The sequence below is a fragment of the Salvelinus alpinus genome, chromosome 4 (assembly GCF_045679555.1).
Source record: "Salvelinus alpinus chromosome 4, SLU_Salpinus.1, whole genome shotgun sequence".
Classification (NCBI taxonomy): Eukaryota; Metazoa; Chordata; class Actinopteri; order Salmoniformes; family Salmonidae; genus Salvelinus; species Salvelinus alpinus.
In genome coordinates, this window is record NC_092089.1 from 56,060,926 (window position 1) to 56,075,437 (window position 14,512).

The following is a 14,512-nucleotide window of genomic DNA, read 5'->3' on the forward strand; positions in this document are numbered from 1 at the left end:
TTGAGGTAGGGCTAATACTGTAGTCCAAAGTCATGTTCTGAGAATATAATTTCCGTGACTGTTTCTCGTAAGCTGCTAATCATTAAAGCCATCACTCACGGTCTTAAAACCCTGAATGCTTTATTGAAAATATGCATACATAACTTCTCCTACACAACGTTACATAACAGTACAATCACTTTTTGTAATAACACTTAAATGCAAAACGGATTCTTCCGAACCTAGCTGCTAACAAACAAACCTAATAATGGCTTCTCACCTCGCCAAGCATTTACAGCAAGGAGAAGGAAATAAGAAGCCCCAAAATAAGGTACGTCTCAAAAGAACAACTTGCATAAGCTGAACCTAGAACACATCTGTGATTGTTTTCGTGTTCGACCTGTACTGAGGTGTGTATACATATTTTTATATCGATCAGTCTTCTGTAATAGAACAAGCTGGTGGTGGCTGTAATGACCTGTGGGCAGGTGCTCGCCTGATGCAGGGGAGATCTGTCACAGAAAAATGCTTAGCCTATACGCTGTTCTTACACGATCTCATTATACATGCCATAACATCAGAAAAGCTTATTTTGCTTGACTGTCCAACAGGAACAATTTGTACATGTTCAGAATTATCTGATACACACATGTTAAATGTTTGAAGAGGCCAATGATAGTACAGGGAAAATGAGAAACAAATGAAAACTATAGTAACAAAATTAACAAGAGCCATAAACAGATAAGCAAGTTTTTTCAAAGACATTTTATGTCAGCCTGTATTGAATACATAAATCAGGAAAAGGAAAAACAAACAAAGCAGCAAATAAATGCTAATTTCACCACAGCTAGAGAAAAAAAGTGGATACACCAAAAATGTAAGCGATAAAGATGAGGGAAATGGAGGTAAAATGAAAACAGCACAATGGTGGACACAAATCAAGTCAAGGAAAACCCAGTTAACCCCATTGCTGTTAAGGGTGATACAACCCAGTTCAAACAGCAAGTTTAAGCAATTCCTCCTCCACTACCTGACCTCTCCACAACTAAACTCAGCAAAAAAAGAAACGTCCCTTTCTCAGGACCCGGTCTTTCAAAGATAATTAGTAAAAATCCAAATAACTTTACAGATCTTCATTGTAAAGGGTTTAAACACTGTTTCCCATGCTTGTTCAATGAACCATAAACAATTAATGAACATGCACCTGTGGAGCGGTCATTAAGACACTAACAGCTTACAGACAGTAGGAAATTAAGGTCAGTTATGAAAACTTAGGACACTAAAGAGGCCTTTATACTGACTCTGAAAAACACCAAAAGAAAGATGCCCAGGGTCCCTGCTCATCTGCGTGAACGTGCCTTAGGCATGCTGCAAGGAGGCATGAGGACTGCAGATGTGGGCAGGGCAATGAACTGCAATGTCCGCACTGTGAGACGCCTAAGTCAGCGCTACAGGGAGGTAGGACGGACAGTTGATCGTCCTCGCAGTGGCAGACCACGTGTAACAACACCTGCACAGGATCGGTACATCCGAACATCACACCTGCGGAACAGGTACAGGATGGCAACAACTGCCCGAGTTACACCAGGAATGCACAACCCCTCTATCAGTGCTCAGACTGTCCGCAATAGGCTGAGAGAGGCTGGACTGGGGGCTTGTAGGCCTGTTGTAAGGCAGGTCCTCACCAGACATCACCGGCAACAACGTTGCCTATGGGCACAAACCCACCGTCGCTGGACTGGCAAAAAGTGCTCTTCACTGACGAGTCACTGTTTTGTCTCACCAGGGGTGGTGGTCGGACTCGCGTTTATCGTCGAAGGAATGAGCGTTACACCGAGGCCTGTACTCTGGAGTAGGATCGATTTGGAGGTGGAGGGTCCATCATGGTCTGGGGCGGTGTGTCACAACTTCATCGGACTGAGCTTGTTGTCATTGCAGGCAATCTCAATGCTGTGCGTTACAGGGAAGACATCCTCCTCCCTCATGTGGTACCCTTCCTGCAGGCTCATTCTGACATCGCCCTCCAGCATGACAATGCCATACTGCTCGTTCTGTGCGTAATTTCCTGCAAGACAGGAATGTCAGTGTTCTGCCATGGCCAGTGAAGAGCCCGGATCTCAATCCCATTGAGCACGTCTGGGACCTGTTGGATCGGAGGGTGAGGGCTAGGGCCATTCCCCCCAGAAATGTCCGGGAACTTGCAGGTGCCTTTGTGGAAGAGTGGGGTACCATCTTACAGAAAGAACTGGCAAATCTGGTGCAGTCCATGAGAAGATGGACTGTAGTACTTAATGCAGCTGGTGGCCACACCAGATACTGACTGTTACTTTTGATTTTGACCCCCCCCCTTTGATCAGGGACACATTATTCAATTTCTGTTAGTCACATGTCTGTGGAACTTGTTCAGTTTATGTCTCAGTTGTTGAATGTTGTTATGTTCATACAAATATTTACACATGTTAAGTTTGATGAAAATAAACGCAGTTGACAGTGAGACGTTTCTTTTTTTGCTCAGTTTATAACCTCCTAAACATTCCCATTAGAAAGTTAGCCTCAGCACGTGCTTCACTAGGTCTAGCATGGACTCTGAAGAGTAAGAGCATAGCCACCATATAATCAAATGCTATTTAGCTATGAACCACAGGTGGTCAAAATGGTTTCTTCTGGCAGCAGTGAGGCCTAAGCAACATGCACATCAATCTCACGATCCCATCCTTTGGGGAAACAAAGCTACATCCAATTTAAAAGGGTATTTTACTGTGTTAAAAAACACTAAACAAATGTAATAATCATAACCATATAAGCATCTCCAAGATTCACTTAGATTTGTGGATTTTATATCCATCCGATTCAGTTAAAATGCCTGTAAGTCCTGTCATTTAAAAATAGCTAAAAGTTTGAGGTGAACCAAATACGTCATTATTTCACCGTGTGAAAACCCCAATCTCATATACATTGAGGTTTATTAGAGGCAATGAATAAACCAATAAAAAATGACTTTCCTGTTGGAAGAACAACATAGATATACAGTGCCGTGAAAAGTATTTGCCCCCTTCCTTCTTTTGGCATATTTTTGATACTGAATGTTATCAGATCTTCAATCAAAACCCAATATTAGATAAAGGGAACCCGAGTTTACAAAAAACATTATTAACAAAGTTATGCAACACCCAATTACCCTGTGTGAAAAAGTAATTGCCCCCTTTACACTCTTTAACTGGTTGTGCCACCTTTAGATGCAATGACTGCAACCAAATGCTTCCTGTAGTTATTGATCAGTCTCTCACATTGCCGTGGAGGAATTTTGGCCCACTCTTGCATGCAGAACTGCTTTAACTCAGCGATATTTTGGGATTTTCAAGCATGAACTGCTTTTGTCAAGTCCTGCCACAACATCTCAATTGGGATTAGGTCTGGACTTTGACTAATCCATTCCAAAACATAAAATGTGTTACTTTTTAACCATTTTCATGTAGACTTGATTGGGTGTTTAGGATCATTGTCTTGCTGCATGACCCAGCTGCGCTTCAGCTCACAGACTGATGGCCTGATATTCTCCTGTAGAATTCTCTGATACAGAGCAGAAATCATGGTTCCTTCTATTAAGGCAAGTCGTCCAGCTCCTAAGGCAGCAAAGCATCCCCAAACCATCCCACTACCAGCACCATGCTTGACCGTTGGTATGAGTTTCTTACTGTGGTGTTTGGTTTTCGCTAGACATAACGGGACCCTTATTCACAAAGTTGACTCAAGTTTGCCAAAATGCACATGGACTTTCATTAAGACTCTTGGAAGAATGTTCTATGGACAGATGATTCAAAAGTATAACTTTTATGATGACATGTGTCCCATTACGCCTGGCGAAAACCAAACACTGCATTCCACAATAAAAACCTTAAGTATGATGGTGGTAGTGTGATAGTTTGGGGATGCTTTGCTGCCTCAGGACCTGGGTGACTTGCCTTAATAGAACAAACCATGAATTCTGCTCTGTATCAGAGAATTCTACAGGAGATTGTCAGGCTATCCGTCCGTGAGCTGAAGCTGAAACGCAGCTGGGTCATGCAGCAAGACATGATCCAAAACACACAATCAAGTCTACATGAAAATGGCTAAAAAGCAACAAATTTGAAGTTCTGGAATGGCCTAGTCAAAGTCCAGACCTAATCCCAATTGAGATGTTGTGGCAAGACTTGAAAACCTACAAATGTCGCCGAGTTAAAGCAGTTCTGCATGGAAGAGTGGGCCAAAATTCCTCCACAGCGACATGAGAGACTGATCAACAACTACAGGAAGCGTTTGGTTCGAGTCATTGTAGCTAAAGGTGGCATAACCAGTTACTGAGTGTAAGGGTGCAATTACTTTTTCACACAGGGGAATTGGGTGTTGCATAACTTTGGTTATGAAATGAGTATGTAATTGTTGAGTTATTTGTTCACTCAGGTTCCCTTTATCTAATATTCGGTTTTGGTTGAAGATCTGATAACATTTAGTATCAAAAATATGCAAAAGTAGAGAATTAAAAAGGGGCAAATACTTTTTCACAGCACTGTATATACCCTTACCACTCTCCACCACTACAGCCCTCTCTCTATATATCAACGTACTAATCATGACAATAAATAATACTATCAATAATAAATAATAAACTCTCGACGAGGCAGGTGAAAGGTGGCAGTTAGCTCCAAGACGAAAGAGGATGGGGCCTGGCTGAACACAGGAGGTGCAACAGACATCAGACACTGTGAGCCACACAGGTAAGAGGAGGTGGGAGGTCAGTCAAGGTGGCTGCTTGGTAATCAGTTAATTTAAGTGATTTGTCTGACATCTCCGTGTGTGTGACGTTATCACCCTCCGCTGGAGCACAGCCCCAGACCAGAGCCAAACCTTCAGAAAGCAGCTGCCAAAACGCAATAGTTTCTCTGCTTCATTCGTTAGAGTTTAGTGTTTTTCTCCTGGATTCGAGAAGTAGTGTCTTCTGCTCCAAGGTCATCATCAGCTGTCCATGCTACAACATTCTTTCAGGGAGAGAGAGAGAAACAGAACAGCATTTTCATTTATTGTATATTTTTTGAACATTTATTTTTGCCCATCCCCTTCTTCGGATGACAAAAATAAACGTTGTTCTTATTTTTATTTTTTTTCTTGTTACATGTAGTCTACACACGTTTTACATAGATGCCACTTCTTTCTTTTTTTCTTTTTTTTACAGTAGTTACATAGCAAGAATAAAATAATGATATTTTTATATGCATTACATCTATATAGAATAGTACTTATTTATACATTACGTTGTCAGTCATAACTATTATAGAACATGAGCTTTTAAAACCACCCCTCAGCTACTCTCAGTCCATCCCACCTATTGCCGTAAACTGCCCTCGTATGATTTCCATGTGCCATATATTTTTCAACTGTGCTGTATCACATAAATTCTGAACCTGTCTAATCCTATAGGATCTACAGATTGTATGTTAAAGATACACAGTTTTACCCAAAGTACAATTATACTGTTGATTGATTATGGCTTTCCAAATCTCCCAACAATGCCGTATGTAGAGTTAATTATAGAAGAGCACTTGCATGTATATTACCTTAACTTCTTGGTCCACCCCTACACAAGACTTAAAAACCTTTGAAATTGTATTTTACACCACTTTGTCTCATAATTACAGTGTAGAGGCTATGGTAATAATAGACACTGAACCCAAAAACATATGGCAGATATAAAGAAGGCTCTAGGCCACTAGTTAAAGTATGATGACCAGTCAAATAAATCCGTACCGTTTAGCCCCTCAGCGTCCTGGACATCAAGGAAAGGGGCGGGCCCCCAGATTCGGACGGTGCCGTCGTCTGAGGCGCTGGCCAGGAGACCGGGCACTACAGGATTCCAGCTCACACAGTTCACTGTACGTGAATGACCTGTCAACTCTGCGATGGGCAGCTCACTGCGCCTGTGCCAGATGTACACTTTGTGATCTGTAGATGGAGGACACACAGTATAAACCAGACCATGTGAGTGTTAAACATTCGCCTCTACCTTATCCTGGGTCATGTTCATTAGGCAACAAATGGAAGAAAACAGACAAACAGGGAGGGACTACCTGGCCTTACAAAAATAAATGTTAATTTTCCTTTGCAAACTGTTTGAAAACGTTTTCCGTTGCATGAGCTAATAAACAGCCCTGGTGTGTGAGTGAGTTAGTGTGGTTATACTGACAGGTTAACAAATAATACTGAAAGTAATGTCAAAGCATAATTTGGACACATCGACTAGAAGAGGACGTGGCCTTACCCTCACTCCCACTGGCGATGAAGTCTTCGTTGTGTCCTCCAAAGCAGGAGTGGATGGTGTAGAAGCCCTGTGTCACACCCTGATACTTCCTCACCAGCACCCGGTCATGTAGGTCCCACAGGTGCACACCCTACAGACAGACAAAATATTGACCGGTGTACTCTCAGACAGCTCGACATAATCCTGACCAAACCAACCGCCCCCCCCCCAAAGAAAAGCCAAACCACTCACCTGAGTAGCCACATTCAGCAGAGCTAACCTCCCGTTCTTTGAAACTGTGAAAGACATGATTGGATGGTCCTCCTGGACTCTGTGGAAGTGCAGCACAAACACAGAACTTGTATAAGCACAGGATGGGCCTCGTGCATATAGAAACAATGATTAGATATGACAATGGATGGGACTAACTCACATGTTTCTGTCCGTAAGGTCCTCAAAGTTGTAACCACGGATACGCTGGTGTGTGTCTGATGCCAGGACGGTCCGAGCGTCACCCAGGCACCACAGGCACTGAACCCTTACTCCTTCCCACGAGTCCAGCAGGTTACCATCCAGATCCTGGGGATAAGGTTATATCAACCTAAATGCACTGATTCGTCCCAACACACACAATAGCTCAATCTGCCCTTATGCTGAGACAGACAGGTCACACCCTGATGGAAGACACTCACACACTGGTAGAATTGGCCCCTCTGGCCTCCGGTGACGAAGCGTTTGCCGTCTGGATTCCAAGCCACACTGGTCAGACTGTCCTCGTGTGATTGGCTCATTTTTGTCCGCAACTCACCCGTCTGGCCAATGACAAGAGACATGGGTGAGTGAGCAGGGAGGACTTTAAAAAAAAAACGTTAAACTTTTTTAATGCCTAGTAATAACATGACAATAACAACTACCATTTTCATCCTGGTGAGAGTGAGATGTGGAAGTCATCTCTAATTTACCCGCAACACAATCATTGACAAATAGAACTTTGTAGAGGACTTTTGATCTTTCCAACAGCAAGCTTTCTGGATAAAAAGTAAATCCAACGTTACCTGTACATTCCACAGCCACAGCTCTGAGCAGTCATCGGGGCCACAGGCAATCAAGTAAGTGTCATCAGGGCTCCAGGCCAGGTATGAGACACCGTAGGCGTGGCCCTCTAGAGTCTTCATCAGCTTCAACTGGTGACTCTCCTGTCAATCAGCAGCACAGTTATCACCTCAGCTAATAATTTCCCCCAAAGTTCACATCTTCCCGCCTCCGCTACCCCTTTGAAACCCCCTCTCTTATATGCTCTGTTTACTAAAACCTGATACACTTATCAGCGTGATAATGGTTCATCTGTAATGAGAAAGGTTCCTACTGTGTTGACATGCCACACGATGACTGTGGTGTCTTTGGATCCCGTGGCCAGTTTGGTGCCGTCATTGGAGAACTTGCAGAACCACACTTCATTGCAGTGTTCGGTGAGGATCTGCTGGGTGTAGCAAGGGAACTGTTTCCTGTAGATAACAACACTCAGACGTCAGGGAGAGAGGACATATAGGAGAGAATATATAGGAGAGAATAAGGTTTTGTTAATTCCAGGAATAGACCTTATCACCCTGAACGTTCTACCCAGCTAGTGTGGGTACCTAATATACACTGCTCAAAAAAATAAAGGGAACACCAAAATAACACATCCTAGATCTGAATGAATGAAATATTCTTATTAAATACTTTTTTCTTTACATAGTTGAATGTGCTGACAACAAAATCACACAAAAATGATCAATGGAAATCAAATTTATCAACCCATGGAGGTCTGGATTTGGAGTCACACTCAAAATTAAAGTGGAAAACCACACTACAGGCTGATCCAACTTTGATGTAATGGCCTTAAAACAAGTCAAAATGAGGCTCAGTAGTGTGTGTGGCCTCCACGTGCCTGTATGACCTCCCTACAACGCCTGGGCATGCTCCTGATGAGGTGGCGGATGGTCTCCTGAGGGATCTCCTCCCAGACCTGGACTAAAGCATCCGCCAACTCCTGGACAGTCTGTGGTGCAACGTGGCGTTGGTGGATGGAGCGAGACATGATGTCCCAGATGTGCTCAATTGGATTCAGGTCTGGGGAACGGGCAGGCCAGTCCATAGCATCAATGCCTTCCTCTTGCAGGAACTGCTGACACACTCTAGCCACATGAGGTCTAGCATTGTCTTGCATTAGGAGGAACCCAGGGCCAACCGCACCAGCATATGGTCTCACAAGGGGTCTGAGGATCTCATCTCGGTACCTAATGGCAGTCCGGCTACCTCTGGCGAGCACATGGAGGGCTGCGCGGCCCCCCAAAGAAATGCCACCCCACACCATGACTGACCCACCGCCAAACCGGTCATGCTGGAGGATGTTGCAGGCAGCAGAACGTTCTCCACGGCGTCTCCAGACTCTGTCACGTCTGTCAAATGTGCTCAGTGTGAACCTGCTTTCATCTGTGAAGAGCACAAGGCGCCAGTGGCGAATGTGCCAATCTTGGTGTTCTCTGGCAAATGCCAAACGTCCTGCACGGTGTTGGGCTGTAAGCACAACCCCCACCTGTGGACGTCGGGCCCTCATACCACCCTCATGGAGTCTGTTTCTGACCGTTTGAGCAGACACATGCACATTTGTGGCCTGCTGGAGGTCATTTTGCAGGGCTCTGGCAGTGCTCCTCCTGCTCCTCCTTGCACAAAGGCGGAGGTAGCGGTCCTGCTGCTGGGTTGTTGCCCTCCTACGGCCTCCTCCACGTCTCCTGATGTACTGGCCTGTCTCCTGGTAGCGCCTCCATGCTCTGGACACTAGAGTGCCATCCTGGATGAGCTGCACTACCTGAGCCACTTGTGTGGGTTGTAGACTCCGTCTCATGCTACCACTAGAGTGAAAGCACCGCCAGCATTCAAAAGTGACCAAAACATCAGCCAGGAAGCATAGGAACTGAGAAGTGGTCTGTGGTCACCACCTGCAGAACCACTCCTTTATTGGGGGTGTCTTGCTAATTGCCTATAATTTCCACCTGTTGTCTATTCCATTTGCACAACAGCATGTGAAATTTATTGTCAATCAGTGTTGCTTCCTAAGTGGACAGTTTGATTTCACAGAAGTGTGATTGACTTGGAGTTACATTGTGTTGTTTAAGTGTTCCCTTTATTTTTTTGAGCAGTGTATATATTTTTAAACCAGGGCAGATAATGACAATGCGGTAAGGTTTTAGCATTGGTTTAAAGGAAGCACTTAATTTCCTACCCAGTTAGAAAATGTGACCGTCAGAAAATGAACATTAGTCAATGGCACGTGAATACATATGATCTATACATACAATCTTGTGACATAACCACAATAGAAGCAAAACAAACTATTACTGGGAAGTAAGACCATTACAGCTACGGTCTAAGGCAAGGCAATTTTGACAGCCAAATTAAGGGAATGAACACAGAAAGGACAGACAAATATAGACAGAGTATAGAGTGAAGAGCCTTACCGGCTGCAGGCGTGGTCCAGGAGGAGGGACACAGAGTCCAGGCCACTGTCCAGTTTGGTGTTGTGGTAGAGGCAACGCTCTCTCTGCAGCTCCACAGCCTGCCTCAGCAGGGTCTGCAGCCGGCGCGGAGGCAGCATCACAGAGGGAGGCAGGTACGCTGCAGACAGGAGAAGGGAGGGAATGAGCCACAGTGTGATAAGATAGGAATGAGGGGAACAAAGATAGAGGGAGAGAGATACATTGTTTAAAAGAAAGTCTCTTCTTAAAATGTCACTCGGAAAAGAAGAGGAACAAAATATGTGTTTAAAGACCATCAATTCTGTTTCTAATCTGGAGAGTGTTAGGTTCTACATGAACCTATTAAAACTCACGGACGCTTAATAAAGCTCAAACCAAACATTTTCACATAAGCACTGATATTGAACCCTTTCTCCTATGCTGAGTCTCCTACACATCTGAACAGCCAATGCATCGCGGTTGCTAGACAGAACCTTAGTGATATCCGTTCTTCCTCACTTCATCTGACCTGACCTCTGCCCCAAAGTGCTCACTCCTCCCCAACTCACGGCTGTCATGTTGACTCGTACCAGACTGTGTCTTTTCTCCTCCCATAGGATCCCTGATGGCTAACAATAACATATCCAGACAGAATGTAAACGTTATACATTTCCCTCTCTCCCTCGGTGACATGAATAAGTATATTTCATATTCTCAGAACACAACAAGAGGAATTCATTTGATAATAAAGGTGCACTCATCTTAAAACCAGGGGGGGAAGGCTGAATGGGAGGATGTGGTGTGTGTGTGTGTGTGTGTGTGTGTGTGTGTGTGTGTGTGTGTGTGTGTGTGTGTGTGTGTGTGTGTGTGTGTGTGTGTGCGTGCGTGCGTGCGTGCGTGCGTGCGTGCGTGCGTGCGTGCGTGCGTGCGTGCGTGCGTGTGTGCGCGTGCGTGCGTGTGCGTGCAAGATGGCACTCACTCTGTAACTTGTCCAGGAGTTTAGTGCGGGAGGCAGTGCCTTTGCCCTCCCACTCTGCCTTTGCTCTCAGGTCCTCTGCATGGCTGCACATCAGGTACCTTGGAAATAGATGACATCATTATTAGGCTGCCCTGCAGGACTCGCCCCCAGCACCACGGAGACAGTCAGCTAGAATAATGGGATTCCCTGTCTAACTCAAAATCAGCTAAAATTCAAAGAGGAGCAAAAAAATGTGTCGTTAACAAATCCATACCATCGACCATACTGAATGAGGATTTGGCTGTACTCCAACACAAACACTCCTCACTGATGGAATAGTTAGTTGTCACATTGCAATGGACGTGGATCAAATTAGTTTTAAAAGGCACTACAAGTGACAGCGGTTTCAATTTCAAAAAAGGCTTAGCTATATCTCTGTGATCTAGGCCATTTCTTTAGGGTGTGGTAAGGCATTAGGACTGTTGATCAGAGGTAGCTACCCGCTCAGGATGTGGATGCGCTCTGTGTTGTACTTGAGGGGAGTGAGCTCAGCTCTCAGGACCTGCAGCGCCTCCAGGACCTTGGCATCCTCCAGATACTCCAGGTACTTCTGCTGCAGGAGCAGGAACTTCATCCGCTATAGAGGAGAAAATAAGACAGACAGGGGAGGAAAATGAGTGCATTATGAGTTAAGCACATGCATCTTAAAACATTTCAAAATGGTTGTCTATTTTACAGCAAATGTAGCCCACACATCCTACTACGAACTGCACAATGTAGTAGGGATTTTACAACAGGCCAATATTCTACATAGTTTGGGGCAGAAAACATGGTAATTACCTACAATGACCATAATCAAGAGACAGAAGAACACACAATCAATAGGGATAGAGAGCAGTTGCTTTGTGTGGTATCGCTATCTGTAAATACATAATCTAAGATTGATAGTTGGTAGCAGTCATAAAAGTATGCCTTATTTATTACTGTGAAGAACTACTAAAATAGTGATTTTGTCAGACAGCATAAGCATCAGCTCTATAGAGATGAGATGATGACGTGGAATGAAATAATAGCAATCAAATAGGCCTAAAACAAATGTAACATACAAAACAACTGAAATATTTTATTAAATGTGTATAGATTATGGTTAATAAGTGATAAGCAGTAATTCATTGTTTTATTCTGTAGTACAGCATTTATGCATTTAATGTTAAAAAACAAGAATTTAAACGTTTTTTTTTATTTTTTATATATAATCAAAACCGACCTCAAAATGCACCAATCACTCAGCACTAACTGTAGCACTGTTGGGCTTACCACAATAGCACTTGGAGAATGCATCAATGCTTTTAGCTCATTCAGGTCACTTTCAGCCTATATTCAAACAAAAAAAGTGACACAGGTTATTTTGTTTTCTAACTACTGTACATTTCAACTTAATAAGCAAAATTGTTGTTTAAAAAGTTTGAGAGAAATGTATAAAATAAGTCAACAAGTAGAATAGATGTGTTGTGTACCTCTAAGGTTAGATGATTAAAAATAAAAACATCTAAAATGGTTTCATCACCTTGTCCCACTCTCCTTCCACCACATGGTTGCGGAACTTTGTGGCAGAGGGATGCTCCAGTCTGCAGCCAGACTCCTGCATCAACAGGTCCACTGTCTGACTAGATGAGAGGGGGAGGGTGAGAACTTGCAAAGGAGAAATACAAAGTATTTGCAAATAGCATTATTTTATGTACATATATTCAACACAAATATTTGTTCAATTTCTTATTTTGTCAGAGTCCTGACCAAGTTATAAAAAAGTAATTAATTTGAATCATGTTTACTAACTTATTACTTGGTCAAGTATAACATCACAATGCCTGATCATTGTATCTTTATCAATGACTTGCCAAAGTCCTAAACAATTCGACTTGTGCTGTATCAAATATGTAGACATATCTTTAACGTTGGAGGCAAATGTTGTGACCGTTCAATTTTCAAAATTCTTAACGAAAACAGATCGATTTCACGTGACCTTGTGGCTTGATTGACATGCAAATACTATCGAGTAACCAAACATTCTCAAAGCATTATGGACTAGATTTGACCGATTCCATGGTCTTGGCAACTCCCAAGAGTAATATCATTATGAGCATATTTTTAATTACACTTAAAAATATATAAGTATGCATATGGCTGATGATTAGGGAAGTGTTGTTTCTTTAGGTAACTTAACGAGAAAACTGCATGTTCTTGTCATTTCATGAAGTCCCATTTCTGGACCCCAAAGTAACAGTTAACGTTAGCTAGCTTCCTACCAAGACGAGCTAAATTGTGCAATAATGGGCCATCTTTCTCCCTCAATTTTCTAAAGGACCCGTGCTGTATTCCATTTACCTCTACAAAACCCCTCTGTTTATCTCACCGAACTAGTCGCTGTCAACATGATGACTTGCTTTATTCGCGTTTATTATGAAGGACATGATTTAGCATCAGCTGACAGCTAGCTAGGAAGCGAACGTTAGCTAACGTTACTTACTTAAGTCCTAAATCGTGTAAATGTTGCCCTATAAGTCTAATGACATCTTCCTCTGACTGAGAAAGACATTTCTTCTTTTTCACGGAGTTTGCATCCGAAGACACGGTGTTGTTGGATGCTGCTGGGGCTGGGATACCGTCGTTGTTACTGACAGAGTTCCCATTGTTTGTTGTGGACAGTCCATTAACGTTAGTGTGAGCTTCCCCGGCGGAGGACGACTCTCCGTTTTGCGCACTGTTGTTTAGGCAGGACAGCTCCGAATCTTGACCCTGCCCTGCCCCGTTGGCCTGCATGTTATTAATGTTGATGTGGGCTACCCTGTGCGGATTGAATCGAATGATAGGAGCAACGGGTGAATTGGGAAAAGTTAAAATCCCCACAACTGCAGACAGGGCCGCTGACCCAATTGCAGCCCCAAGCCCCCCTGCTCCCTCCGCCACCGAAGCTCGGTATTTCTTCAGCGGTGGCGGCGACGCTCCGCCGGTTTCCGAGTCGGAGGAAGCGGAGGCCAGAGTTAATTCACCAAGAGTGTTGGTGACAGAATGATGTGAAGTTGGGGCTAGCAAAGGTGTCAGAGATGAGACAATAACTCGTTTTATCGCTGAGCTTCTCTTGTTATTGTTGCTCTCCAGACAGCTGCAGACCCATTATGGATATTGAGACGCAGTGACGTCACCGGAAATTCCGACACTCCCTTGTGTCCGGGTAGTCCATAGGTGGTGCCCTTGAAGTTCATACTGAACTTTGTTTGTTTCACAAGTTAATATATATTTTTAAATGTATATGTATTTGTTTTATATTTTATTGATAAATTATATCTCGGGAAAATTATAAGTTGTTTACGATAAAAGGGTAAATCTGCAGTTCTAACAATAAGGCCCGTCCTGCTGCTGTATGTAACCACTGTAACCAAACGCAACCACTCTCAAATTCATATACAGAGCTATGGATGCAAGGACTGACCATCCATGACGTCAAAATTATAGAATTAACAAGTTGAGGCTATACAGCTTTCGTTTCAAATTACATTGTTTACAAACATTGGAGTAAAACAGCTTATATTTTCAGTTCTGGTGGAGTATGACAATTGACCTAAGCTCATGAGACAATATGTTATATTCTTCAATAATCAATGGATTATTATTATATACCCGTATATATCATTAATTTAAAATTCTAAAAATGGAAGTTCAATTGCAGGTTGCCCCTCTAAGTTTTTTTCAAGCTACATCAAAAAGGGGAACTCTTCTCAGTAAGCAAAATCAGTTGAAACGTCT

At 43.2% G+C, this 14,512-nt stretch overlaps 2 protein-coding genes across 4 annotated transcripts; one reads left to right on the plus strand and one right to left on the minus strand.

The window, feature by feature from the left end:
• Window positions 1-101: 101 nt before the first annotated feature.
• LOC139573993 (WD repeat-containing protein 26-like) lies at window positions 102-13,924 on the minus strand. 3 transcript variants are annotated; one of them, XM_071398043.1, is made up of 14 exons: window positions 13,236-13,924; window positions 12,276-12,375; window positions 12,026-12,082; window positions 11,209-11,345; window positions 10,730-10,827; window positions 9,754-9,910; window positions 7,620-7,758; window positions 7,309-7,449; window positions 6,946-7,065; window positions 6,687-6,832; window positions 6,506-6,584; window positions 6,275-6,404; window positions 5,764-5,958; window positions 102-4,987 (listed from the first exon to the last, which is right to left on the minus strand). In XM_071398043.1, the coding sequence occupies exons 1-14, from the start codon at window positions 13,526-13,528 to the stop codon at window positions 4,914-4,916; spliced, it is 1,866 nt and encodes a 621-aa protein (XP_071254144.1). In that variant the 5' UTR covers window positions 13,529-13,924; the 3' UTR covers window positions 102-4,913. The 3 variants fall into 3 exon arrangements, with proteins under 3 accessions (XP_071254144.1, XP_071254146.1, XP_071254147.1); XM_071398045.1 differs by having other exon boundaries at window positions 102-4,997; XM_071398046.1 differs by having other exon boundaries at window positions 12,276-12,371; window positions 13,236-13,357.
• Window positions 1,303-2,040, plus strand: LOC139573994 (uncharacterized). The gene has a single exon (XM_071398047.1). It carries the CDS (start codon window positions 1,303-1,305, stop codon window positions 2,038-2,040), a length of 738 nt encoding a protein of 245 aa, XP_071254148.1.
• Window positions 13,925-14,512: the final 588 nt, after the last annotated feature.